General features: G+C 36.3%; 2 protein-coding genes across 4 annotated transcripts; both read left to right on the forward strand.

The window, feature by feature from the left end:
• Positions 1–9,759: 9,759 nt before the first annotated feature.
• On the forward strand, positions 9,760–24,752 carry LOC141657512 (uncharacterized). Of its 3 annotated transcripts, none has more exons than XM_074464774.1 (8): positions 9,760–12,850; positions 13,241–13,834; positions 14,515–14,684; positions 15,804–16,260; positions 17,682–17,833; positions 18,930–19,153; positions 19,283–20,404; positions 24,023–24,752. In XM_074464774.1, exons 1-5 carry the CDS (start codon positions 10,036–10,038, stop codon positions 17,723–17,725), a joined length of 4,080 nt encoding a protein of 1,359 aa, XP_074320875.1. In that variant the 5' UTR covers positions 9,760–10,035; the 3' UTR covers positions 17,726–17,833; positions 18,930–19,153; positions 19,283–20,404; positions 24,023–24,752. The 3 variants fall into 3 exon arrangements, with proteins under 3 accessions (XP_074320875.1, XP_074320876.1, XP_074320874.1); XM_074464775.1 differs by having other exon boundaries at positions 20,257–20,404; XM_074464773.1 differs by having other exon boundaries at positions 18,930–20,404.
• LOC141655517 (FRIGIDA-like protein 5) lies at positions 19,827–20,593 on the forward strand. Its single transcript, XM_074462594.1, has 3 exons — positions 19,827–19,928; positions 19,975–20,404; positions 20,529–20,593. The coding sequence occupies exons 1-3, from the start codon at positions 19,827–19,829 to the stop codon at positions 20,591–20,593; spliced, it is 597 nt and encodes a 198-aa protein (XP_074318695.1).
• Positions 24,753–25,752: the final 1,000 nt, after the last annotated feature.

The following is a 25,752-nucleotide window of genomic DNA, read 5'->3' on the forward strand; positions in this document are numbered from 1 at the left end:
TAATCCTTTAACTTTTTTAAGCATAAATAAAAGAAAAAAAAAAGAATAAAAGAAATAAAAAATAGACGAAAATTTTTTAACAAACAAACTATTTTTTTAGATATACATTCCATATTCGTGGAACTGTCATTTTTATTATGGCATAAATCATGAATGAATGTTTAAATCTTTTTAAAAAAATAAGGTTAAATTTTTATTTTTATTCATATTAAAAGAGTATCTTATTCAAGAATTAAGTTATTACTCAAAAAGTATTGCGTTAGTCAAAGGATGGGATCTATTCTGAAGCACTTTTCTATTATCGCAGACAGAATTCCATTGGTTTAATTCCGGAGCTTTCGGTTTATTTTTACTTTATTGATCCTACAACGATATCCGTGAAGAATATCGAATCAATCCTTAGATTTATTTATGGCTCTCGAGGAGTCGTATGAGGTGAAAATCTCATGTACGGTTCTGTAATAGCGATGACAAGAGTGATCTTATCGTCGACTATGATTATCTAACAGTTCAAGTACAGTTGACATAGTTGAGGCGCGGTCAAAATAAGGTATTTTAGGATGGAATTTGTGGCAGCAACCTATAGGATTTATTGTTTTTATAATTTCTTCTCTAGCAGAATGCTAGAGATTACCTTTTGATTTACCAGAAACCGAAGAAGAATTAGTAGCAGGTTATCAAACCGAATATTCAGGTATTAAATTTGGTTTATTTTATGTTGCTTCCTATCTAAATCTACTAATCTCCTCATTATTTGTAACAGTTCTTTACTTGGGTGGTTGGGATTTTTCTATTCCAAATATATTCATTCCTGAGTTTTTTGAAATACATAAAACGAAAGGAGTCTTTGGAACGACATTTAGTATTTTTATTACATTAATGAAAACGTTTTTGTTCTTGTTCATTCCTATCGCAACAAGATGGACTTTACCTAGACTGAGAATGCTGGACCAATTATATAATCTTGGATGGATATTTCTTTTACCTATTTCTTTGGGTAATCTATTATTAACAATTTCTTCCCAACTTCTTTCATTATAAAAAAAAAACGATAATGAAAGTGATGCTAAAATGTAAAAGTAAGGTGTTAGTCTAGTGGTAGCCGGGTTAAATCTTGAAACTTGCAGAAATGTAGGAGTTGAGAGGTCTCGGGTTCGACTACCAGCTGGGACGATGATCAATTGGCCACTGCAGACCCCACCCCCGAAGGGGATGGCTTACCTGGTCCATATGATGGTGCGGGAATGCATGGGTCCGGGGAATTCAAACCCCTCGTCAAAAAAAAAAGGTGTTAAACGCGCGTACAAGTATCAACCTCAAGTCTCATATTATATGTAGAATAATTTTTTATTTATCAATGAGTAAATTTTCTAGCCCACCGTATATCTAATTCCTGAATCCGCCCCTATCTATCCCAATGACATACCTATCTAAGATGCCATGGCACGTGCCATGTAAACATATAAATGACTCATGGCAATATTGTATATCGATCCAAGCTACGTGCCATTTTCATATATGATGCAATGATGCATTGGCAAACATATATAGCATGATTCATATACATATAGTAGCTAAACATGCATAGGTTAATGTTATCTGTTATATGGTGACAATTTGTTCATTTTGCTATAAATATTAAATGGCGTAATGGTTCACCACTTCATCATATTTTTTTCTTCAACAAGTTTCCCATATCGTTGTTTCATAAAGTATTTCCTCCATATTTTTAAACAAAGGTTAAGCCAAGGTATGTGTTTCACTAATCAAACATATATTCTTGTCTAGATTAGGATGATCGTATTCATCTTAAACAATAAAATCGCACTGCCTAAAAATTACCAAAAAATTTACTAGTTAGTATCCTTAAGATGGTTATATTCGTGTTCGCCTGGAATACATGGAATAATTAGGGGGTAATTTTAAATTTTAATACCTGAGTGATGAGTTCCTCGTTGATAGGTTTGACATATCAGGGGGGAGTGGGGGAGTGGCTAGTGTATTACCCCTTCATGAGAGTAATAGATTCGAGAAATTAATAATTACTCTAATACCAAACATGGAAAATGCACCTTATATATCACTCTCTTATTTATTTTCTTCTTTTTACCCTCAATCCAAGCAAGCTCTCAAATGAGTCAAGTATTACCATTTACCATATATAGATAGGACAAGATATTTGACATCTGTTAGACAATTTGTTTTTTTGTCTCATTTATTATTTGAACCGTTTAATGTCTTGAACAATAATTTGTAAGAAAATTATCTATGATCTACCTATCGAAGTTGGGTGTTATTTCTCATATTTTAATTTAAGTTATGATGAATATGGTCATCTTGGAAGAGACCAACGGTTACGCAAACTCAAATTCTACATGTTTGACATAGTTATTTCTAAGACCATCCCCAACTCCCAAGTAAGGTTAATTGCTAGGTTATGACCTTGCTTAGTCACACTAATCATCAATTAACCAAAAAATTATGGTGACCTTTGGATAGAAGAGGTCAATTTGTGACCTTTGGTAGAGCAAATTGACCCAACTCATGACATATATGTGGGAATATGTGATTGGTTGACAATATTAATAATTAATAAAAAGATATATATATGAAAAGGTGATATAATGTGGAGAGATATAATTGGTTGGAAAGTGAAATATGATTGGGTTGATGACCTAGGTTGTGACCTTCTGCTTGGGAGGGTGAAAGTAGGTCAAGATAAATAAAGTGGGATTAAGAGTAAAACAGGGTCGCGACCTAATTAGCGCGATCTTTGCTTGGGGATGGTCTAATGGTTTTATACAAAAAGACGGTTTTTCCCTTAAATTTGTATATCAGATATACGGGGAGTACTAGTTATCAAATAAGTTATTTATCCAAATAGTACATATTAATAATTAATAATTAGAGAAAGAATTTCAAAATTATTTTAGTAATTATGGTAAATATGGGTGTATACAGGATTGGCTTGGAGTCCAAGGTTATAGACTTATAGTACCCTATTATAAAAAGAAGGCAGACGGCTCACGGCGTTAATAGCAAACAATTAATAACGGGTGCAATTTGTCTGTCTTCTACAGTTCTACTATCTTCTCACAAGTCACACACCATCCATCCAGGCTTGTGATCCATCGACTACTCATCTCTAGTTAATTAAGAACTGATCAAGGTTAGTCTAATTTTGTTTATTTTGTATGTATACATAGTTACGTACCTTTATTTCTTTACCTGCTTTACTCATAATTTAGGTTATTCATCCACACAAAGTTGGCTCGTGTGAGTGGTAAGGGCTCTCATCTCTTAAGCAAGTGGTCAGGGGTTTGATTCCTGACTCTTGCGAATGAAAAAGCCAAACTTGAGATGGGTCAACCAATTAAATTGCCTTCAGTACTCCGAAGGAGATTGCCTCAAGCTGTCGGTAGAGATACTCCTGGTCGACACCAAAAAAAACATATGTAGTCGATCTCGTTAAATGCTTGTCGTCAATCGTATCGATCAATCAAGCTTTTGTTTCTTTTATTCTCATGATGGCTAACTTAACTGTTCGTTGTTCCCAGTGTTTCGAATTCATCTCTTTATGTCTTTTATGTTTAACTAAACCAATCAATAGTTATTTTTATGAATAGTATTACTGTATTTTCCTTGAAAGTCGGTCACCCAAACAATGTGTTAGGATTAGCACAACAGCGTAATGTGGAAATATTATGTGATTAGGAAAGTGATCTATTTTGGTAAGATTAGAATTATAGGGGTTATAGTTTTCATATTTCCTTAACATTCCATGTATAAATATCGATTATTTCTTAATGAAATTACCGATTACAATTAAGAATGAACAACGAACATTGCCGGTTCCAAAGTATCATATTATTCATCATGATAGATTTTCCTTATACGATTATTTTAGTGGATAACTATAGGTTTTATAGGATTTTACCTAGATTCTTGTCGTTAATCTTGTGTTACTCTATACAATATTATGTAAGACGGCTTTACACACTTTACACAAGTATATTGGCTCTGTTTGGCAAGACTGTGTGGAAAGTTGGATCAAACAAGTCTGTGTGGAAAGTTGGATAGAACCCGAAAGCTAGCTAAAAATGTAGGTGAAAAATTAGCACTTGGTAACTATTTTTCGTAACAACCTCATCCCATTAGCCGCCCAAGCTCTATCTTTAACCAATAGTCAATTTTCTAGCCCTGAAAGTTAGGTGAAGAGTTTGTTCGTAAGGGAGTGGCGATTGTGGGGATGGTGCGGCGAGGGTGAGGAAAAAGCAGGATAAGGGTGGTAAAGTATGAAGGAGTGTGGTAAGGGTAGCGTGGGTGGTGGTGCAATTATGTGTAACACCCCATCTTAATGGAAGCTAAGAGGTCCATTGATAAGCTTATATAATCAGTGCTTAAAGATTAAAAGTACTACCCATATCAACAAAGTGCGGCGCTTTATTTTCTGGAATCCCATGATAAGAACCTCACAAATACGCTTGGAGAGTAGTCTTAGGATGTGTAATCTGGGAAAGTTTTCAGGATACATCCTCTTTTCTAGGATACGCAGGAGTGAAACCAAAATGCATTGGAAAAGACTCGTATTGATTTGTGGGTCAAGTACGCAGTCTGAGCTACCGTGAATAACCGCTCCCGGCCTAGAGTTTCTAGGTCCGGCCTTACATTGTGTTGGTAAGGCTAGCGTAGGTGGCAGTACTTGTAGGCGATGGCACACATGGATTTTAAGTGAAAAATCCCATCTTATAATTATCCTTATTGGGTTCAATTAATCTATTCTAATAGAGAATCTACTGAAATAGAGTTATGTTGAAACAGATTATCACAAATGAATCGATGCCTCCTTTTTTTTTGACAACTTTGTTTGGAAATTGTCAAATTGCTCCACGACTTCTTTTTTTCTTCAAATAGAGGAACAATTCATTAATAGAATGTCATATAGAACAAATGATACCTATATTCGAAAACGAATCTATTAGAAACGAAAGAAAAATAGTTTTCTTGTAAACTAAGGATTCCAGCTCAAAATTTCTAAAAACTACTCTTGTCTATATCCGGACTAAAACCACACCCAAGATGAAACAGTTTTTGGGTTTACCATCGATTGATTATCGATAAGTAATAACCCATGTGTAGTCAAAGTAATAATTATACCACCAGAAGTAGTGAAATTAATAGCATTAACAATAGTAATAGGGAATTTAGTGAAAGTAACACCAGTATTACATGATAAAATATGTATATATATATATATATATATATGAAGAATTAACTAACCAATCGATTTAAGGAAAATATTTAAAATTATAAATATGTAAGTTTGATAAAATTATCAAGAACAATAAATTTAACCGTAAAAACATATGAAGTAATCAAATAAACAATAATGAACGTAATACTAATAACAAGGGATGTGAAAATAATAATAATAATGTGTGTTATAACTTTTTAATAATGAAGGTAAACCGATTCTAGTTTTATTTCATAGAAAATAAAGTTTAAATGGTTAATAGAGACCGTACACACAATACCAATACTAGTTTAAGTATAAAGTCACAACTCTCCATTTCTTTTATTGTTTTGTTTTATTACTTTTTGCATTCCATTTTCCCTTTCCACTAACATGCACCATTACGACCACCACCACAAACGCCCTACCCAACTCCCCAACCACACACTACCACCGCCGGCATCGGCTTACCCTCATTATAGCCACCTCAACCATGCCTCCTCGCCTACCATTTCCTCCATATATTTCTTCGTGACCAACCACCACCAACCTTTGAGCATCACGCTAACACCTTAAAAAACTCATTCACATAACTCATATTTTTTTGGTCTTCTATGAATATACGATTTTACCTTTAGCTTGGAAGAAAGTGAAAGCACAATATTAGGCATTAGGATTAAGAATTGAATTAGGATGACGATTGGTTTTCTAATTAGAGTTGTTTTAAGCGTGCTGAAGTTAGGGTGGGAAAAGGTGAATATGGTGAAGACACGTGTGCAGTGGTTCCTCTTTTACTTTTATAATTATAGACGGATAGACAGATAGATTGATAAATATATATATATTATTTCCTTTTTAAGAGACCTTTCTTTGAAACACCATTTTTTTTGGGTGTGAAAGGAGCCAGAAAGGTAAATAGGTTGTTGACAGGATTTGAGTTATGGTCATGAGTATCACCATTTATAACTTCACCAACTAAGTTAGTCGATATCTACATAAAACTCTAATTTTTACATAAATCAAATAATGATTTACTAAGTTACCAAATACTCGTGGTTGAATTTAATTAAGTTTGCTTTATGTAAATAAAGTTGATTTCTAATATTCCCTCCTAATCTCTCGTTGCTTCCCTCTTTTCTTTTTCATTCAAGTCAATTTTTCTTTCCTTTTCTGGATGTGGGTCATGTGTTTTGTGCAGTCTAAAATCGAGTTATGCTCTTTTACGGACATGATTTACTAAATCATGGACATGAATGACCATTATACCTTTCCCATTTCAACCATTCTTTTTTTTTTTCCATTTTTGATCTCATTTTAATTTTCAATTACCACTTCATCTCTCAGCCACCACTTAGGCCACCTTCCCCCACCACCCCTCCCGCCCCTACTCGTCGCCCTGACACACAACTTAACCCACTCGCCGGCCTAACACGCCGCCCAGAACGACCTGACATGTCGTCATGACCCGCTTTGACCCGCTTTCCCACCCTTCTAACATAAACATTACAAAGTAAAATCAACCACCTCCCCCCTTCCCCCATCTTGCCTCAGTTTATTGCCGACCACCCACTCCCTCGACCGACGGCGCCCATGCCACCACTTTGTAGACCCACCTCCCTCGCCTCCTTGCAACTCCCATTGCCCACTCCAACCCGCTAGAAACCCCCCTCACGGACCTCCCTGCATGTTCGACCACTAAAACCCCGCCAATGCCTACACCCTAATAACTCAGCCCCACTTGCCACCCCAGCCACTTTTAATCTAATTTCTAAAAACCCTAATTATTTCTTCAACAGTTGATTAATTTACACTTATTTAATTGGATTGAAAAATTGATGCGTGATTAATGAATAATAATTCTTACTTGATCGATCGGTGTGAGAATAAAATTTATACTTGACTAATTTGGTAGAAAATTTATTAATTTTGAAGTGAAGAAAGACACAGAGAATTAATATTTCGCTTTTAAGTAAAAAAGGACAGTGTATGGAAAAATTATGGCAAAACGTTCATGAAAGAGTAAAACGTGTCCATGAAGAAGCAACTACGAAAAACAATTGCATGTGGAGTTTGTGTGTTTTCTGTGGTTCAAATTAATTTTCTTACTTCTTGTACACAAAAGAAATGGTGAAAAACGTGAGATTTGGAGGGAGTATGAATTAGATCCCTTATTTTGAACCAAACAACCTTAATATAAATTTCATATATTTTCATGTAAAGTTGAACAAAACATGCTATTAGTTTTCCTATCGCTTATTTAAGCAATATGTCCTATTTGGTACTCAACAAACTATTATTAGCCATTATTATTAGCAGAAGCAGATTGTCATGTAGATTATAAATGACTAATTAGATTGACATATTTGAGTAGTACTTTTCGGTTTGACTAGTATATTTCAACTAGCAAATTTAGTAAAAGTATTTGATAATTAGCGAGTTTAGGTTAACAAATTGTTGCATTTTCATAAATGAACGAGTAGGTTCAATTTCTTTTTTTAAAATTTACTTTTATAGTTTCCTAAAAAAATATGGTGGACGAGGAGCATATTGTAAAACAATAAATTAAAGTTATTTACCAAATACTTTAAGTTAGTAGATTAGTGACTTAAGAATGTTAAATGCTTTGAATATGCTGAAAATTTCAATATGTCATTTACCAAACGGGCCTAAAACAGGGCCTTAACAATGTATGGTCCAATACAGGATTATTCTACTTTGATTGATATAATCTCCTTCTTAATTTGTTATTATACCTAGATTCTATAATACTACTATAAATAAACGGTTATGCTCTTTCAAGTACATGATTTACTCAATCATGCCCTTTTGATTAAGGAAAAAAAAAGAAACAATCCAACGTAAGCCTCCCCCTCCCCTACCACCACCACCACCCTCACGACCACCATGCCACCACCACTGGCACCACCGGCCGACACCACCTAGGCGACCTCCCCACATCACCATTAGCCCCTCCCCTTAGTCTCGAGTGATTTGATAAAGAATTTGATTACTTTTTTTCTAAAGAAGGATAAAGTATGGGAAATTTATGAAAAAAAGTCCATAAAAGAGTAAAAATCGTCAATAAAAGAGAAACTACGTAAATAAATAATGTACTGGCTGGAAAATTCAATGCAATATTCCAAAACTTTTTCTTGTATAACCAGTACTAGATCTGGCAAACGGGTCAATTGGGTTGGGTTCGAGTCTGGGCCAATTCGGGTCGGTCAGGTCTTTCAAGGTCTTTCACTGATTTCAGGTTAATTCGGGTCGGGTCGGACTTCGGGTTTCGGGTTTGTTGGTCGGGTTTATTTCGGGTCAAGCGGGTCGGGTCATTTTCAGATCAATGAATAAGAGAGAAAAAGTCATTTGAAGTCTTTTCGGTTCAATTAGAGTCATGTTTTGTCAGGTCATTTTCGGTGGTTTCGGATCGAGTCATTTTTGGGTCGGATTAGTACGTGTCAAGAAATCCCGGGTCATGTACGGACCGAGCCGTCAATTCGGATTTCCAATCACATTAAGGTGATTTAGTTCAGGTCAATTAGGTCTCAGATCGGGTCAATCGGGCCGGGTTTCTTTTGCCTTAGTACTATCAACCACCTATATAGCACGAACCCTTCTCTTAATCAATTGTCCCGTGTCTGACACCGACACTCCTCGGACACTTGCCGAAACGTGTCGGACACCTATAAAGCCGTGTCTAACTTTCTGCATTTATTTGGACACGTGTCGGATGGTATTTGGGCCGTGTTTAATGCGTGTCCATGACATTTGGACATCATTTGGAGTGAATGATGTTCTTTAGACGAGAAATGAGCAGTCGAGAGAGATTGATTAGAAGATGAGTTTGGATGGAAAATGAAAATAAGTTAAGATCAAGGGTAAGTTTTACTTCACTTATTTAAATTTAATATCAAATATTTCTATAAAATTAAAATCGAACGTTTACAACTATAATATATATTTTATTAAATTTAAATAAGGTGTCCCATATTCTAAATTTCATGGAATGCCGTGTCACGTGTCCGTGTCATATTCATGTCCGTGTCCGTTTTGATGCTAACTCGTCAACACCAACCTCTTTAGGAAAGTGTGTACTAAAAATTGTTCTACATCATGGGGCTACTAATTAAATACACAAACTTTAGGAATAAAAAAAACTTGCCATATTTAGACAGCGTAATTCCTTAAAGAAACTCCAGGACTTGCCATATTCACAAATTCTTGTTTCAGACGAATACTTTTGGTCTTATTTGTCAGACGGATAAAATGTGGCCAATGTTTAAGAAAATGTAACCAATTAATTCACAAAATATTATGACTAGAGGGGTCATTTTTTATCCTGAAAATGATGTGAACAATAATGATAACATGTTATCAGAAAATAACAACATTTTATTGTAAAATGATAACATATTACCCGTCTTATTTCAGACCAAAAGCAATGGTCTTAAGAAAAACGGACCGTGCCATATTTGATATCGTGACATCGTCTAATAAATCCACACATTCCTTTAAAATAATTTTATAAATAAATTCAATCTCCCAGTTTGTCACCCTAACTTCAGCTGACACTTTCTTGTTCTTTTTAGTTTCCCTAATTCCTCCCCAATTTTCTCGATCTTCGCCCATTCAATTTTCATATTTTCTGCTTTCCGTTACGGTTTTCTACTAGTCCAGTTCGTTGACTACAATTAAATTATGCAGTGTAGTGGTTTAATTTCTAATTTAACGTGAATTTTCAGTTTTTAGGGTTTTGTTTGATTTGATTTGTGTGTTCAAGTTCGAAGCTTTGTTGATCAACAATGGCTTCTTCTTCTTCGTCACTGGAGCGGACATTGTCAGACTTGCAGACGGCGAGGCTCGTCGTCCACAAGCTCGGAGAAACGGTCGGCAGTTTTCAGGTACACTCGTACTCTATTTTCACTCTTGTCGATCAGTGGCGGAGTTGTCAGGCGTCTTTCGCCGAAGTTCACAAGTCCCTTGAAAGTAAAGTTAAGGAATTGGAGTGTAAGGAGAGAGATATTGGTGTCGTTGCCAATAAGTTGCATCGTTTTCGGGATGAGATTGAATTGAAGAGGAAAAGATTGGAGGATGGGGAAAGGTTGTTGAGTGAAAAGATTAAAGAAGTGGAATTGAGACAGAATGAGGTGAAGAAGTGGATGGCGGTGATTGAGGCGCAGAAGAGAGCGATTAGTGAGCGGTTCAAGGTTGTTGAGGCGAAGGAGGCAGAGTTGTCAGAGGGTTTAGAGCGAGTTAAGAAGGTCGAAGAGGAAGAGATTTGGGTTAGAAAGGCTGAATTAGAGGTCAATGAGTGTCGTACTGTGGTTGACTTGGAGAAAAGTAGGCTTGCTGAGGTTGCTAAAGATTTGGAGAGTAGGGAGGAGCGAATTGATGAGCGTTGTAAGAAGGTTGAATTGAGACAGAATGTGGTGGATGAGCATTGTAAGGCGGTTGACTTGAGAGAAAAGGGGCTTGATGAGCGGTGTAAGGAGTTGGAGTTGAGGGAGAGGGAGATAAAAGAGCGTGAAGACGATTTGGGTTTAGTGCTGATGAAAATCAAACAGCGTGAAGAAGCGTTGGAGGTTGAGGAGACGCGATTGGACGAGAAAAAACGAGTTATGGAGGCTAAGGAAATGCGATTTATGAAGGATCGACAAGCATTAGAGTTAAGAGAACATGAATTGGATGAGGTTTATAGTTTGCTAGAGCAACGGGAAATAGAGTTTGATGAGACCTTGAAGGGAGTGGAATCTAAAGAGAAAGAGTTGATATTAAGAGAGGAGAAAATGAAGGTGAAACATGAGGATCTAAATTCGAAAGAGAAGGATATTATTGAGCATTTGAATGGGTTAAATGTAAAAGAGCGTGATCTGAAGGATGGTTGTAGAGCGCTCGAAGACAAAGCTAAGGAAATCAATGCTCGATTTGCAAGCCTTGTGGCTAGGGAGGAAGAAGTAGATAAGCGAAACCTTGATGTGGAAATGAAAGAGAAACAAGTGAATGCACAATGTATAGTGCTAGAGGCGAGGGAGGGGATATTGAAGGAGCATTGGGAAATGTTAGAGTTGAAAGGGAAGGATGTTGATGAGCGCGGTAAAGCCATGGAGTCGAAAGAAGGGGAAGTCGAAGAATTACGGCGAGGGCTAGAGTTCAAAGTTGGAGAAGTTAAAAAATTACGTCACGAACTAGAGTTGAAAGAGGGAGATGTCGAAGAATTACGCCGAGGACTAGAGTCGAAGGAGATGCAAATGAATGCGGATCTCCAAGGTTTGGGTCTGGAGCGAAAACAAATAGATGAGCATTGCAAAGAGCTGGAAGTAAAGGAAAAGGAAATTAGTGATCATTACAAGGAAATGGAGATAAAAGAAAAACAAATGAATAGGCGTAAGAAAGCTTTGGAGTTGAGAGAGAAGCAATTGGAAAACTTAAGTAAAGAACTAGAATTGAAAGAAAAAGAATTAAAAGAACCTCCCCAAGGGCTAGAATTGAAGGATAACCAATTCAAGGTGCTTTCTCAAGAAGTAGGATCGAAGGATAAGCAATTGAATGATCTTCCTCAAGCACAAGCTTCAAAAGAGAAGCAGGATAATGAGCTTTCCGAAATGCAAGAACGTAAAGAGAAGCATATTATCGAGACTTCTAAAGCTCTCGAATCCAAAGATAAGCGAACTAATGGAATTTTTGAAGGAATAAATTTGGAAAAGAAGCAAAGCGATGGACATTTTGCAGGTGATCATGATAAAGCGTCTGAGTTCAAAGACAAGGAGATAAATATTCCTGTCGAACCAATGGTATCCAGTAGAAGTCAGCTTCATGGGACGCAAGATCTTTGTGTCAAGCGGGAAAAAGGGTGTTCAGATAAGCTGCAGTTGAAAGGGAAGCAAATGGCAGATGGGATACTGAATTTGAAATCCAACCAAACCAGTAATCCACGGGATATCCCTGTGCTGAAGGACGGCCAGAAAGATAATATACTACACAAATCAAAAGAGGCGCAAAATGCTGAGCTTCACGAAGTGCAGTCACAGGAGAACCAAGTTAATGACATTGCTGAAAAGTCTGAAGTGGGACAGAAGCGCAACTGTGAGAGCAATTCGGTAGTCAACAGTAATGGGAATGAAAGTGACACTTCTACCTTTAGTGCAATGGATGGAAAAACCTTGCTGTCGTATCTAAATGAGAGAATTAGCAGACATGGATTTATGAAGGAAGAAGTTGTTGAAATTCTCAAGGCAACGTCTAACCCTGCCAAGCTGGTACTAGATGCCGTTGACAGTTTCTTCGCACCGTCTCTGAACAAAGATGGTGTAGCATTCGAAGCAAATGTAGCTAGGAGTAGTTGTTTGTTGCTGTTGGAGCATTTGATGGACATGAATCTCAGAATCAGCCCAGCCATAAAGAAAGAGGCAACAAAGGTGGCACTTAAGTGGAAATTGAAAATGAAGACGCAGGGAGAAAGCGAAGTAGCTGTAGTGGCCTTTTTGCTGCTTTATATCATATATAACTTGGATACTTTGTTTAAGGAAGATGAGCTTAAGAGAATCTGTGCGATGGTTAATCAGCACAGGCTAGCACCTCGCTTTCGTCAAAGACTAGGCTTGTATAAGGGACCCAATGGTAAGCATTCAAATTGTCGCCTTTTATTAGTTTCTGCCAGCATTTCTCAGAGCCTTCCTATGTTTACATGATTCCTTAGTTTACTCTCACTGCTCAAGTAAATTCATGTCTATTCTCTCTTCTATTTTTTGTCGGTGCTCAATGACATTTAAAAATGTTTGTTAATAATTAGAGGACAGAGTTGCTGCTTTCATTAATTGCAGGAAGATTTGCTTTTTTATCAAAACATGTGGATGTTTTTGCTTTACATATGTTGTCGACATTGTACTTGTCATTGTATCATGCGTGGTGCACTTTCTCTCTTTTGGAGATCTTTACTTTATGTTGTCCGTTATGTTAAAAATGAGTTACCAATTTTAACTTTTTGCATTTGCATTCACATTTTTTTAGAGAGCAGCGGTTTCCAAGATGCAAATAAGGAGTCACTTCAGTCAACAAACCTACAAGTATCCAATGCAATAGATTCAGGTTCTGCAAAGATTTCTGCTAGTATCCATTCATTATGCAGAAGTATGGATGGGCACAGTGTGAGATCATATCTTATAGAGCATGTCAAGGAGTACAAAGTATTACGTGACAAGATTTTGGATGCTCTGAGACATGCAACTGACCCAGCAAAACTTGTCCTTGATGTCTGTCGAATTTCTACGACAGATCCTGACAATAATTGCTCTGATGTCAACAACACTGCTTGCATCTTTCTATTGGAACAGTTGTTGAAATTGTCTCCATCAATCGCGAATGAGATGACACAGGAGGCAAAAAAATTTGCTGAATTTTTGAAAGCTAGATTGAAGGAGAGCAGCATTCCCATAGATCATCATAAATTTTTACAATTTATAGCGTCATACAAGTTGAAAAATTATTACCCACCAGATGAGCTTCTTTCATACCTTGAGGTTTTGTACCATGGGATTGAAGTTTACCAACCAGATGAAACTGTATATTTATGCTTTGTTTTGGGAATCGCAAAGAAAATTCCAGGTACGTTTGTTAATCTTCCTTGTAGAGTTTAGTGCTATATATATGAAAAGCTGCAACACGACAATTGTCATTACCACTTATTTTCGAATGTAGCACAAGTTGTATGAAAGTTCTTTTAATGGTTTAGAGTCTTTGTTGTCCTAGGCTTTTTCGTTCCGAAGAGATTCATATCTTTTTTCCAATATATTATGTTTGATAAACAACTGTTTAGCACGCTTCGGCGATGCACAAGTAAAATAACTATCCAATATTCTGACATTGAGACCCCAACATTTTAAGATATGGCTTTCGGAGAAGTGCTTGGATCCACATCCATTTTAGTTTAGAAATAAGTGATGGTATGATAATAACTATTTCAACATTCCACTAGTTTGCATTTCTTTCGTGCTTGAAGTCCAGAAGGGAATATAAATCTGTGTTATTTCCTTCAATATTTCAATTCAATTCAATCGATCATCTAGCTTTGAAATTTTGGTACACAAGGACACCATTATTAATAGAGGAGCAATAGGACCTTAGTTTAAAAAAGCACGCCATCTAATGACTAAGCTATTTGGTTCCTAAATGTTGAGAAAATGTCTGCTTCTCCTTGTATCAACAATACCTTTTCAGAATGCTGTTCTATGCTATCTTTTAATGATTTGAATGAGAACTGACACCTTGTGTTCTGTATTGAGCAGGTGTTATCAAGTCTTTTATCGATCAACAAAAACTGCTTTTAGCAGTCAAGTACATATGTGTGTTTAAACTGGAACATATGTTCCCACCAGTGCCTTTACTGGAAGCCCACTTGGAGATTATAAAGGAAACAGTGGATCGAAGGCGCAAGGAGGGAACCATTGAAGCTAAGGTATCTCCATTGCCATTTTTTTTTTCTGTTGTATGAGAATGTTTGTTGATATGTCTTTTTTTTTTCACTTTTTGACATAGTTATATTATTATATTTAGTCTTTACAAACTTTTGCACCATAGTCACAATGTGCTGGTCTGGGAATGAGTTACAGATTGCAGTGTTGGTCATAGTGGATGTGAGATATTTTGTTAGTGCAGTTACCACTTTTGAGTCTATATTGTATGTTTTGTAGAAAAATTCTTTTGTACCTTCTAGTTTACTATACTTTGGTTAAATTAAACTGGAAACCTCCGTTGACGATGGCTGCTCTCAGGAACTAGAATTAAGAGAATGCCCCAACAACTGTGACGTATTTTACAGTTATTACACTATTTAGATCTATGAAAATTTGAATTAGCCGAGCTTGCCTCAAGCATTGACTTTTTCATTCCGTTGGAGGTTCTTTTCGTATCCCTCTCGTTTTGGGGGGTTAAATTAGGGGGCGTCATAACGCCAGTCAATAAAATGCACTCACTTAACAAGTTGCAAGAGTATATTTTCGCTTTGATACATACTATTATTCCCCTAAATTATGGGGGAGAGATCTTGGGGAAGGTGGTGGAATGCGATTGTTAAATAAATTGTAGGTATATGAGAATGAGTGATTTCTTAAGAAACTTTTGTTGTTTATTGTACTGTATAGTACATAGCTGCCTACTTGGTTGTACAACCTCTCTCCAACCCAAGTTGATTGTCACCATTTTTCGATTTTAGAGGTCAATCAATGTCAACTTTTACCAGTAATTCACCAAGTATAAATACAGGTTCAATGAAAAGTTGTCACCTTCAATTTTTTTTTCTTTTTTGGTTACAACCTTCAATTTATTGAAACAATTATTCTATTACTATTTTCTTAAAATTTCTTTCAAAATTTGTGACTACTGACTAGGATATTAGAAAGAAAAAAAATATATTTTTCATTGACATTGTTTGACCATTAAAGTCCATCAAACGGCGATAATGTAAATGGATGGAGCGAGTACTTTATCTCTTTAAGGACTTCATTGCTCCTTGATTTTTTCCGTTTTTTTTTCAATCTTCATGGGTGGTGCATTTGTAATTCGTTATTTTTCACAGATTGACGCTGAGAATATGGAATTAATGGCGCTGAAAAGTGTTATTACATGCATTTATAACTTCAAGCTCGAGTTAAAACTTGCACCAGAACGTTTTGTAGCGCGCATCAAAGAGTTGGAAAAGGAGAATGAAAGGAGGTTGGGTGCAAAGTATGAAGGGAAACGAAGTGCAAATCCGGGGCCTTCTGCAGAAACACAGCTCGGGAAGCGTCCTCGAGTAGGGGAGGTCCAGCATGGAGTTGCTCCTGTTTACTTTCCACAATATCCTCCTGGCCCTCCACCTAGGTTACATCCTTTTGATACCCCAGAGTTTGTCAGGCAAGTGTTCAACAGGTCGAACCCACATTTCAACTCACCTAATGCTGGGCCTGGTCGCCATGGAGTCTTGTATCCTGAACCTCCTTATTTTTTATTTGCTAGACAGTATCCTGTTGCTGCTCCAACACCCAGTCCCGGAGGTAAGGCTTTTTTCTACTAAATTTGTTTGTTTGTTTGTTTGTTTTATCTTGTTGCTTCCGACATTTTGCATTTCCTTTTCTCTGTTAGCCTTTTTTGCAGTGTGGTGGCTGCTGCTTATATGATTTTGTTAGAGAAAGATGTCTGTCATAGGCTCATAGCAGAGTTGAAATTTTTTGCTTTGATTTCTGTTGCTTTTTATTTGCTCACCTTTGAACTGAATCATTGTGACATGTGGGTAGGGATGGCAATGGGTAGGGTCTGGGTAGGGTCCGCCTAGACCCGGACCCGAAATTTTCCCTTTGGACCCGTACCCAACCCAGACCCTATGGGTAAGGGTAGGGTCTGGTCTACCCGCGGGTCTGAGTTTCAGCCACTTTAGTAACAGGATTAACAGCTATGGAGTCTATAATATTAAAAAAAAATTCATACTACTTTAACATTATGAGTTTATTAATCTCTATTGTACACTATCAAATCCAATATCCATACCAAAGAGATTAAGAAAGACAAAGAAGACCTAAATTAATTTTACATCCAAATACATGTGAAAGAATCAAACTCGGAACCCAAAAATCAATACCGTACTTGATAGCCGTCTCCATCTGACCGTCGCTGGCTGCCGTTAATGGTGGTTGTCGGTCGCCGCCTATTAGAGAGGTGGTTGCCAGTCGCGTATCAGTGCTGTGGTGGTGATTTTCTTGTGTCAGTGGTGGACTGGTGGTATTGTCAGAAGAGTTTGGTTGGGTTTTATCACTTTATGGGATGAGGGAAGAGAAAGAGACTTTAGTTGGGTTTCTACGGTCCGCCAGTATGAATTCAGAAAAGTTGTGATTTTGATTTTTTTTTTTTTTTATAATAAAGGGTCTAAGGGTCGGGTATGGGTCTCATAACTTAGACCCGGACCCGGACCCCGAAATATTTTCTTAAGACTCATAGCCGACCCATATCCATTGGGTCTGAAAAAATGAGACCCATACCCGACCCATTAGGGTCCGACCCTCAGGGTCTGGGTCGGGTCCCCGACCCACTGCCATCCCTACATGTGGGGACCTGGGATACCTAATTTTGGTGTTGAAAAAATTTAAAATTTTCAATTTCTATACAAACAATGATATGGGAACTTTTGAAGTGACCCACCCCCTACTCCCGCCGGCTTACGTATAATTTCATATCTAAATAAAACGACTTTTGGGAAAAAAAGTTTTGCTCCATCGAAGTCCCTAGTCTTTTGCCTTCAACTGCTGATTATTAATTTTAACACTAATTTCAGCTTGCCCTAATTGCTTTGATAGTTGGGGTTCATATGTCACACCATATGCGTTTTTTTGTGTGTGTGTGTGTGTGTGTGTGTGTCAAATTCTCTGTTCTGAGGAAATTCTTTGTATTAAAATTTTAACGATGTTTATTACACAATGGTCAGGGAATTATCAAGCTTGGACAACTTCAAATCATTGGAGATGTTAGTTTACAGAGCATGCTTGACATGGAGGCTTGTTTGTCTAATGCTGGGGTTTTCTCTTGGATTTGGAGATGGTTTGGCGTAATTTTAGGCATGGTGGTTGCATGTAGTAGGTGAGCAGTGATGGCTGTAAATTTTTCTTCGTGTAAGGAGTAATTTGTTTAATAATGTTGAAAGATCACCATATTGACGTCATTTCATGTTAATTTTTTAATCCTTTGTTTGGGTAAGAGCTTTATTTGGATAAGAGAATTTGGGAGAAATGATGAACGAAATTAAAAGGCAGTTGATTTCCTGTGCTGGATAACGGATCCTTTTCGTTTCCTCCTATAAAGTAAATTATTCTCTCCAATAAATGAAAGATTTGGTGGAAAAACAATTTCCCTAGCTCCCCCATTGTCCTCTTCCCCTTTTTCCTCTTTCCTCCCTTTCCTTCCATTTTCAATATCCAAGAGATCTGAAAGTTTTTGAATGTATGTTCTTCCCAAAATAATCCCAACTACATACACCTAGTCAGTCCCAATAATAAATCATTGTACGAAATCTTTCATAAGTTGTCTCATTCTCATATCTGATGAGCGTACTAAGTTATACTATTTTCCTCCTAGTCCTTTATTAGCTCACCGTCTTCCCATCATCCTATTCTCTTATCCTCCTCCTTCATTCTAATTATTTGTAGCGTTCTTCATCTTCCATTACCATGCCATATATGATTCACCAGCATTTGTGAGTGATGCATTCTGGTAAGGCGTCAAACTTGATCATTCCTTCTGTCTTTTCTTTAGAGTTCGCTTTTACATGTTATGCTTTTAATTAGTTGGATCTGTTCTTCGTATTGGTGCATTTTGAGTAAAGATGTGTTCTTTAAGGACTTTTCTTCCGGTTGCTTGACTTCAGTTGTAGCCTGTGCTCGATTTTGGTCAAAAGTTTGTTGCTTTACTGGATGCTGATAGTTTGCAGTTAAAAGTTGATTCCATGGATTTTCGGTTATGCGACTGCCACAGATATTTATTTATTTTTCTTTTATTATTTTTTTTTTTTACTGTGTTGATTTTAGGCTTTTAGCAAAGGAATCATATATTCACCCATTTCCACCGTCTTCAAATTAGCAGGAAGTTTACAATTGCATTCAGTATTTTAGAACTTCAGTTCGAATCACACTTTGAATTGCAAGAAATTGACCTTGGTTGGTTGTTTTCATTGTTACAGACCATCTTAAAGGAAGGAAAGAGAAGCAAAAATGGAAGAAGAAGAAGAATAAGAAGAAAAAAGCAAAGAAAGTATGGAGGAGGAAGGGAAAGAAGGAACAAGTATTCTGAATGAAGAACAAGTAGTTTTATGTGATGCAAGTTCACTTATCAGATATAATATGTCTACTTACCAAAGATTCTGTCAGTGATTTCTTATCGGGTCTGATAAGATGTATATCTTAGGTAATTTGTGACCAACATATATGTCATGCCATTCTACTAGCACCACATAATTAAAACCTCATTATGTTGGGTCGATTTAGAGAGATGGCGCCCCATACGACTTACATTCTGTACTTAACTGTTATCTAGGGTGGAAGTCTTCAAAACATACCCGGCCTTGACCGTACTCGTCTCATTTACCTGTTACTCTTTTAAACCATAACTTGAAAGAGAATGTGGCTGATGAGCGTTTTAAGGCGGTTGAATTGAGAGAGAAAGGTCTTGATGAGAGGTGCACGGAGTTGGAGTTGAGGGAGAGGGAGATTAAAGAGCGTGAAGAGGACTTGGAGTTGGTGGAGATGAAAATCAAAGAGCGTGAAACAGCGTTGGAGGTTGAGGAGATGGGATTAGACGAGAAAAAACGAATTATGGGGGCCAAGGAAATGCGATTGATGAAGGATCAACAAGCATTAGAGTTGAGAGAACTTGAATTAGATGAGGTGTATTGTTTGCTAGAGCTACGGGAAATAGAGTTTGATCACTTGATGAGACCTTTAAGGGAGTGGAATCTAAAGAGAAGAGTTGATATTAAGAGAGGAGGAAATGAATATGAAACATGAGGTTCTAAATTTGAAAAAGAAGGATATATTTGAGCACTTGACTCGTTTAAATGTGAAAGAGGGTGATCTGAAGTATGGTTTTAGAGCGCTTGAAGACAATGCAAAGGAAATCAATGCTCGTTTTACAAGCCTTGTGGCAAGGGAGGAAGAAGTCGATTCTGAAGTTCAAACGTTATGTAAGAAGTTGGACGTAAATGACATGAGATTTTCATGTGCACGAAGGAGCATAACGTATTGCATGACAAGATCTTTGCTGCTCTTAAGTCTCTGCGTGATCCTGCAAAGCTAGTTCTCGATATGTCTAAGAGTTTCTTTGAAACGGGTTTAGATGAAGTTGAGAATGATGCTATTAGAAAAAGATGCGTATATTTACTGGAACAACTTATAAAAATCTCACCATCTATTACCCCTGATGTGGAACATGAAGCAAGAGAATTTGCTGGTTTTTGGAAACAAAAATTGAATTGGGCAAAATTTTCTAAAACCCATTTTGGGTATTTGCAGTTTCTAGCAGCGTACCAGTTAGCCATGTCTTGCAAAGGAAAAGATCTTTTATCACTCTTTAAGGCTTCCTACTTTGCAGCTACGTTGTATCCCCCTGAAAAGATTGTTGATTTGTGTTGTGCTTTGGGACTTCAAGATAAAATTCCAGGTATGTTGAATAACATTTTTCGTTGATAATTTTATCAGTTTTGTTATACTATTATCATTGGCTTGGTGGTTATAGTCTGACGTCTGGAGTCTGTTTCATGGCTCATGTCATTGATTCGGTATAGGGAGAAAAATCAGCCTACGTTTGGACCTTGGTTATCGTAATATGAAGGGAGACTTGAAACTTTAAAAGTAGGTAAATTGTTTGGGACTTATGGTCCACCCACAGTTTCTCCATTATTATTGGAGATGGGTTCTAGAAAATCAATCTGATATGCTCGAGAATGGAAATTGGAATATTTACCTCTGGGAGTAATTGCATCTGTTATGAACTTTCTATTGCATTTTCAGAACTACTGCTCCCCCAGGGAGCACTCGGTGTTACTTTTTACATAGATTTGTAAGGTTTTCACGTAAGCCATAATATGACTAATGTTACTCTTACATGCATATGTCCATAAACATCTTGTTTACTAATTGTTCGGACAAAAGTATGTTATAAGTTAGGCTTATGGTCTATCTCTATAGTGATGGTCTGGTTAGCTTAGCTGAATTGAGAAAATAGGTGTTTTGTCTATCCAAGAGAGATGTTGAGGTGTGTATGCAGTTCAAGTGATGAACACCAAACATGGGTATGGAGACTATGGACATATCAACCAAGTTACCAGACGTTCCTTCACCTATTAGCTACTAGATTTTGTGCCCGTACGTTGTATGGGTTATAATAATGATTCGTCTCTAACTGTGTTTTCGCAATTGAGAAGCTATGTTTATTTTCTTAACATTAATTTTCTCGTGAGAATGTGAGTATATACAAATACATTGAAATATTTTTTTTTAAAAATATGAGTATATACAAATAAATTAACATTTTTTTTATGATTTGCGTATATAAAAGTTATAATCGCCATGCACGAGTAACTAAATAGTGTTCTGTTTGTAAGTGAGCTTGTACAAATGTAGTTTTTTTTGCATCTGGAAAATGTAAGTTTTTCTTCGTAGAATAAATAATTAATGAGTTAAATAAAGGCCTTGACTAATTCAATATTAATACTTATATATTATACGGAGTATGTTATATGTTATATTTGAAGAATAATTAGAAATTATTATTATTTTAAATATTTTAAATTACAAAAATAATTGAAAAATCAAGTTTATATATTTTATTAAATTAATATAATTTTTATAAATTCTTCACTATAAGTATGGTAAGTAATATTAATTATAATATTATTATTATTATTGAATATGATTGCTTTTGACAAATAAAATATACCATACCAATCTATATTTTGACATGTATTCTGATTCTACCTCGACCCATGACCCGTATAAGCCCACCCATATTTAGTCTGACCCGTATTCGAGTTTAACATGTATGAACCGCCTCAAATGACCCCCATCCAAATTTCGTTTGAGTGGTCTATAATCGTTTTAAAGTTCTTATCATTTTAGCTTTTTACTTTTAAAGTTTATATATATACTAATATAACTCTATCATCTCGATCGGATAAAATTTCCATAAGTTTGGTGATAGTTCTACAAATAACTTTATCACCTCGATCGGATAGAATTTGCATAATTTTAATTTATAATTTAAAATTTTATTAAGTAGTTAAAAAAGTAAAGTAAGCCAATTTACAAAGTATTAATTTCTGGTGCTCTGTTAGAGTCTTTGAGGTGTATAATGTGGCCTCACAATAAATATGGGGTGTTAATTTTCACAGTAATACACACCAAACCCTATTTTAAAAAAAAAAAAATAGAATTTGGAAGGAAGCAATAAATTCGTAATTAATTTATTTAGAATTTATTGTTGAAAAACATTAGTAATTTTGAGATGTATCCAATAGTAATAGTAATAATAAGGGGAGGGGGATTTATATCTCGAAAAAGAAGAAAAGTAACGCCTGAAACAAAACCAACAATCACTAAGACTGAAAACGCAGCTCTCGTGGTCTGGGAACGGGCTAACTGGATCGCGCAACACTACCATCCGGCAAAAATATACATAATTCAATATATACATGGATAATCAAAAGTAACAACTTCAACCGATAATCAAAAGTAACAACTTCAACCGCACATAACGCCTTCTGCAGCATCTCTTTAAATGAACATGTCGAGGGAAGCTTTACCTGATGGCATCATTCCCCTCCAAAATTTGGTTGACGTTGACCAAATGGAAAACCATGCATTGGGTTATGCTCCTGAACAAAACCAGCAGGAGTATGACTCAGATGAGGAGCCATGGGTGCTGCATTAGGAAATCCCCTAATTAGATGAGGTTGGGGATGATTGCCAGCCATATGCATCTGCTGTAACACTGGAGAAGGGATGTGATGGTCAAAAGTGGCAAAACCGGCACTTGAATGTGGAAGCAAAGGGCGGTCCATATTGGTGGGAAATTGATGATGCATTGGAGCATCACGATAAATAACGGCAACTTGGGGTGTAATCTTCATATGAGGATCCAAGCGAGGAGGATGCGGGTCTAAAGGATGTAACCATGCTGTGATATACATAATTCATAACAATTGTTCACCCTCACACACAATCACATTTAAACCACTATAGCGATAGTACAGGGATAACCGCATCGGCTAAACACCCAGTTGCAGATAGTAACCCATCAACTCCCTCGATTACATAGAATAACAATAAAAATAAAATTGTCAGAGAAATAACATCAGAGATATAAAAAAGAAAGTGTAAAAATAACTTCTTTGAATTAACCAAAGAGCCTGAAATATTCATTCGATTCAATCCATTAGTAATGAATTATAATAAAATTGTCAACACAGCAGTGTATATGCATGTACATTGCGCATCACATTCGTTCTCAAATTTATTAATATATTACTCCTGTTATAGTTGTCGATGTGTATATATATGTATATGACTCTTTGGAGATTGATCTTATGTAGGATTCAAAAATAAAACTCAATCTTTATTTTTTTGTAATTTACTATATCTCTTATTTTTTTTTATTTTTATTATTAAAAATAAAAATCGTGTTTTAAAAAAGTTGGAGTCTCTAGAATTGCCTGAAAAAAGCCTCTTTTATATATATATATATATATATATATATATATATATATATTGATTGATTGTAGTGACAAATTTTCTGAAACGCCTCTTGTGTAGACTTGACTTAGCTACCCGGAGTCCTTACAAACCTTCTTTTTGGCAAAATAATTTACAGCTATGTGCGCATCAAAATCCAATGGTGCAAAATAATGTATGGACCAAATTATTATTATTAAAGATGCTGGAAATTACCAACTTTACAGTCAGCATTTCCGATGTGCCTGCATGTATCATTGCGATGCTGATGATGTTGAATTGTATTGATATATTTCTTAAAGTTAAATCTTCACCGAAGACCATAGAAACAACATCGGCTCTTAAAAGAATCTAAGAGATGTGAATTATGTCCTCTAAATTTGAATTTGGTTTTGTTTAGTTTTTTTTTTAATATTATCTAGTTTGTTTCTACTTTTGAGTTATCACAAAAGGTACGGAGAGTAAAGTAGTAAACACTAGTGCGCCAAATTTTTCTGTGATCTATTCTAGTTTCTCAACGAACTTTTGCTTTCGATTTTACATTATGCAGATTTTGTCAGGCCTCTACTTCAAAGGCAGAAGCATCTCGAGGCAGTTAAGTGCACCTCTCTTTTGAAGCATCTCGATTTTACTTGGAACTTGCAAAGCAAAAGTTGGATAAAAAACTCAACTCAGAATTTCCAAGGAAAGGTACCGTTGTTGCAATTTCATTTTTTGGCTGTTAAGTGGTAAGTTAGTTACAACCAAAACTCTATGAAGCTGCTTCGTGTTGTTTTGCTGAACCAAATGATACCCTCGGAAAGGGGTCGATGAACCCGTTCGACGGAAGTGGCCAAATGAGGGTGGTGCTGGCTTGGTGGTGGTGTGATGGCCGGTGTTTTTATGGAGGAGTGGATATTAAGGGGTCCACACGTTCGAAAGTTGACGTGGACGCTAGAAGTAGACATATTTGCAGAGGTCAACGAGGGCGCTAGTCTAGTCACAGTTGGGTTGGAGTCACGGTTGGGCTGGAGTCGTGATACCCATTATTTAATTCAGCATTTTTCACATTCCATAATCCTAGTTCTAAGTGATTTAGAATTCACACTTAAATGATTACGACAAAACCCTAATTAAAATTCACGGTGTATAGGAGTTGTGTTGGGCTCTGCAAGCTATGCAAATTCCCTCTGAAAGATAATTGTAAATGGTAGTTTGGTCGTGAGAGACTCTTGACATTGCGCTTGTAATCGTGTTCTTTTTCATTACCTGTTTAGGAAAGCCCGAAGGAGTTCAATTCATTTCATTAAAATCGGAATATACAGTATGATACGAATATTGATGATTAATAATTCAGTATACAGGATCGAACACGGGTGAGCTGGATTATAGGGAGTAGTTTAGATAAATAAAAACTGATCATCGTATCAGAATTAGTTAGTTTTATGAGTTGTTAGATTAAGTTTAGGATTATTTTATTATATTTAGTTAGGTTAGTTGTCTTGTCCGTTAAGAAAACAGTATCTATTTAATTAGCATATGTATGTTATTCTTATTCATTGAAAGATTAATAAAAAGAAACCAGAAAACGATCAAGGTTGATTAGAAATTCCAGATTGGAGAATGTACTTCAAATCTTTGTCTTGAAGTTAAATAGATCTTTAACTTAAAGCACCCATTGTTCGAGATATAGGTCTATTTCGACCAAATCACATTGATTCGAAGTCTAGGCTTACTTCTAGTCAAATATCCCTATGGAATCAAACTTGTCTTTCGGTCTTACGAGTCACGAGTTTGATCTCTAGCACAAAAATCGTCTTTTTATTTAATTCGCTTCCGCATTCGTATCATATGGTATCAGAGCTTCGGCTCTTGATTTCCCTAAATCTAGACGGTGCTTGGCGTGTCAAAACGAAGTTGTTAGTTGAATTTCTAATTGCGATTGGAGTTCAAGGGTTAAACTCATGGAGGTAGTTTGGGGGTTAATCAATTTTGCATATCAGGAGCAAGTTTCTAGTAACTTGTTATTCAAGGCGTGACGGTTTAAAAAAAAATACTATTCACGCGTGGTACTGTTCATCCGGGAACCTAAAAAAAGAGGGAGTATTTGAAAGTTGTCTAAGGGCATTCATGCTTTTTTGAAGAAAATTCGATGGAGGTTTATTCTGCCCTAAATCTTGATTTACCTCCAATATTTGACAAGTATGATGATGAGGAAGTTTGTGTTGCTTATGTAGAAGGGGCGTGTGATTTGTTCAATTCTGGTCATGGGTTTGAATTATTTGCTAAGTCCATCATGAT

This window comes from Silene latifolia, chromosome 5 (assembly GCF_048544455.1).
Source record: "Silene latifolia isolate original U9 population chromosome 5, ASM4854445v1, whole genome shotgun sequence".
NCBI lineage: Eukaryota > Viridiplantae > Streptophyta > Magnoliopsida > Caryophyllales > Caryophyllaceae > Silene > Silene latifolia.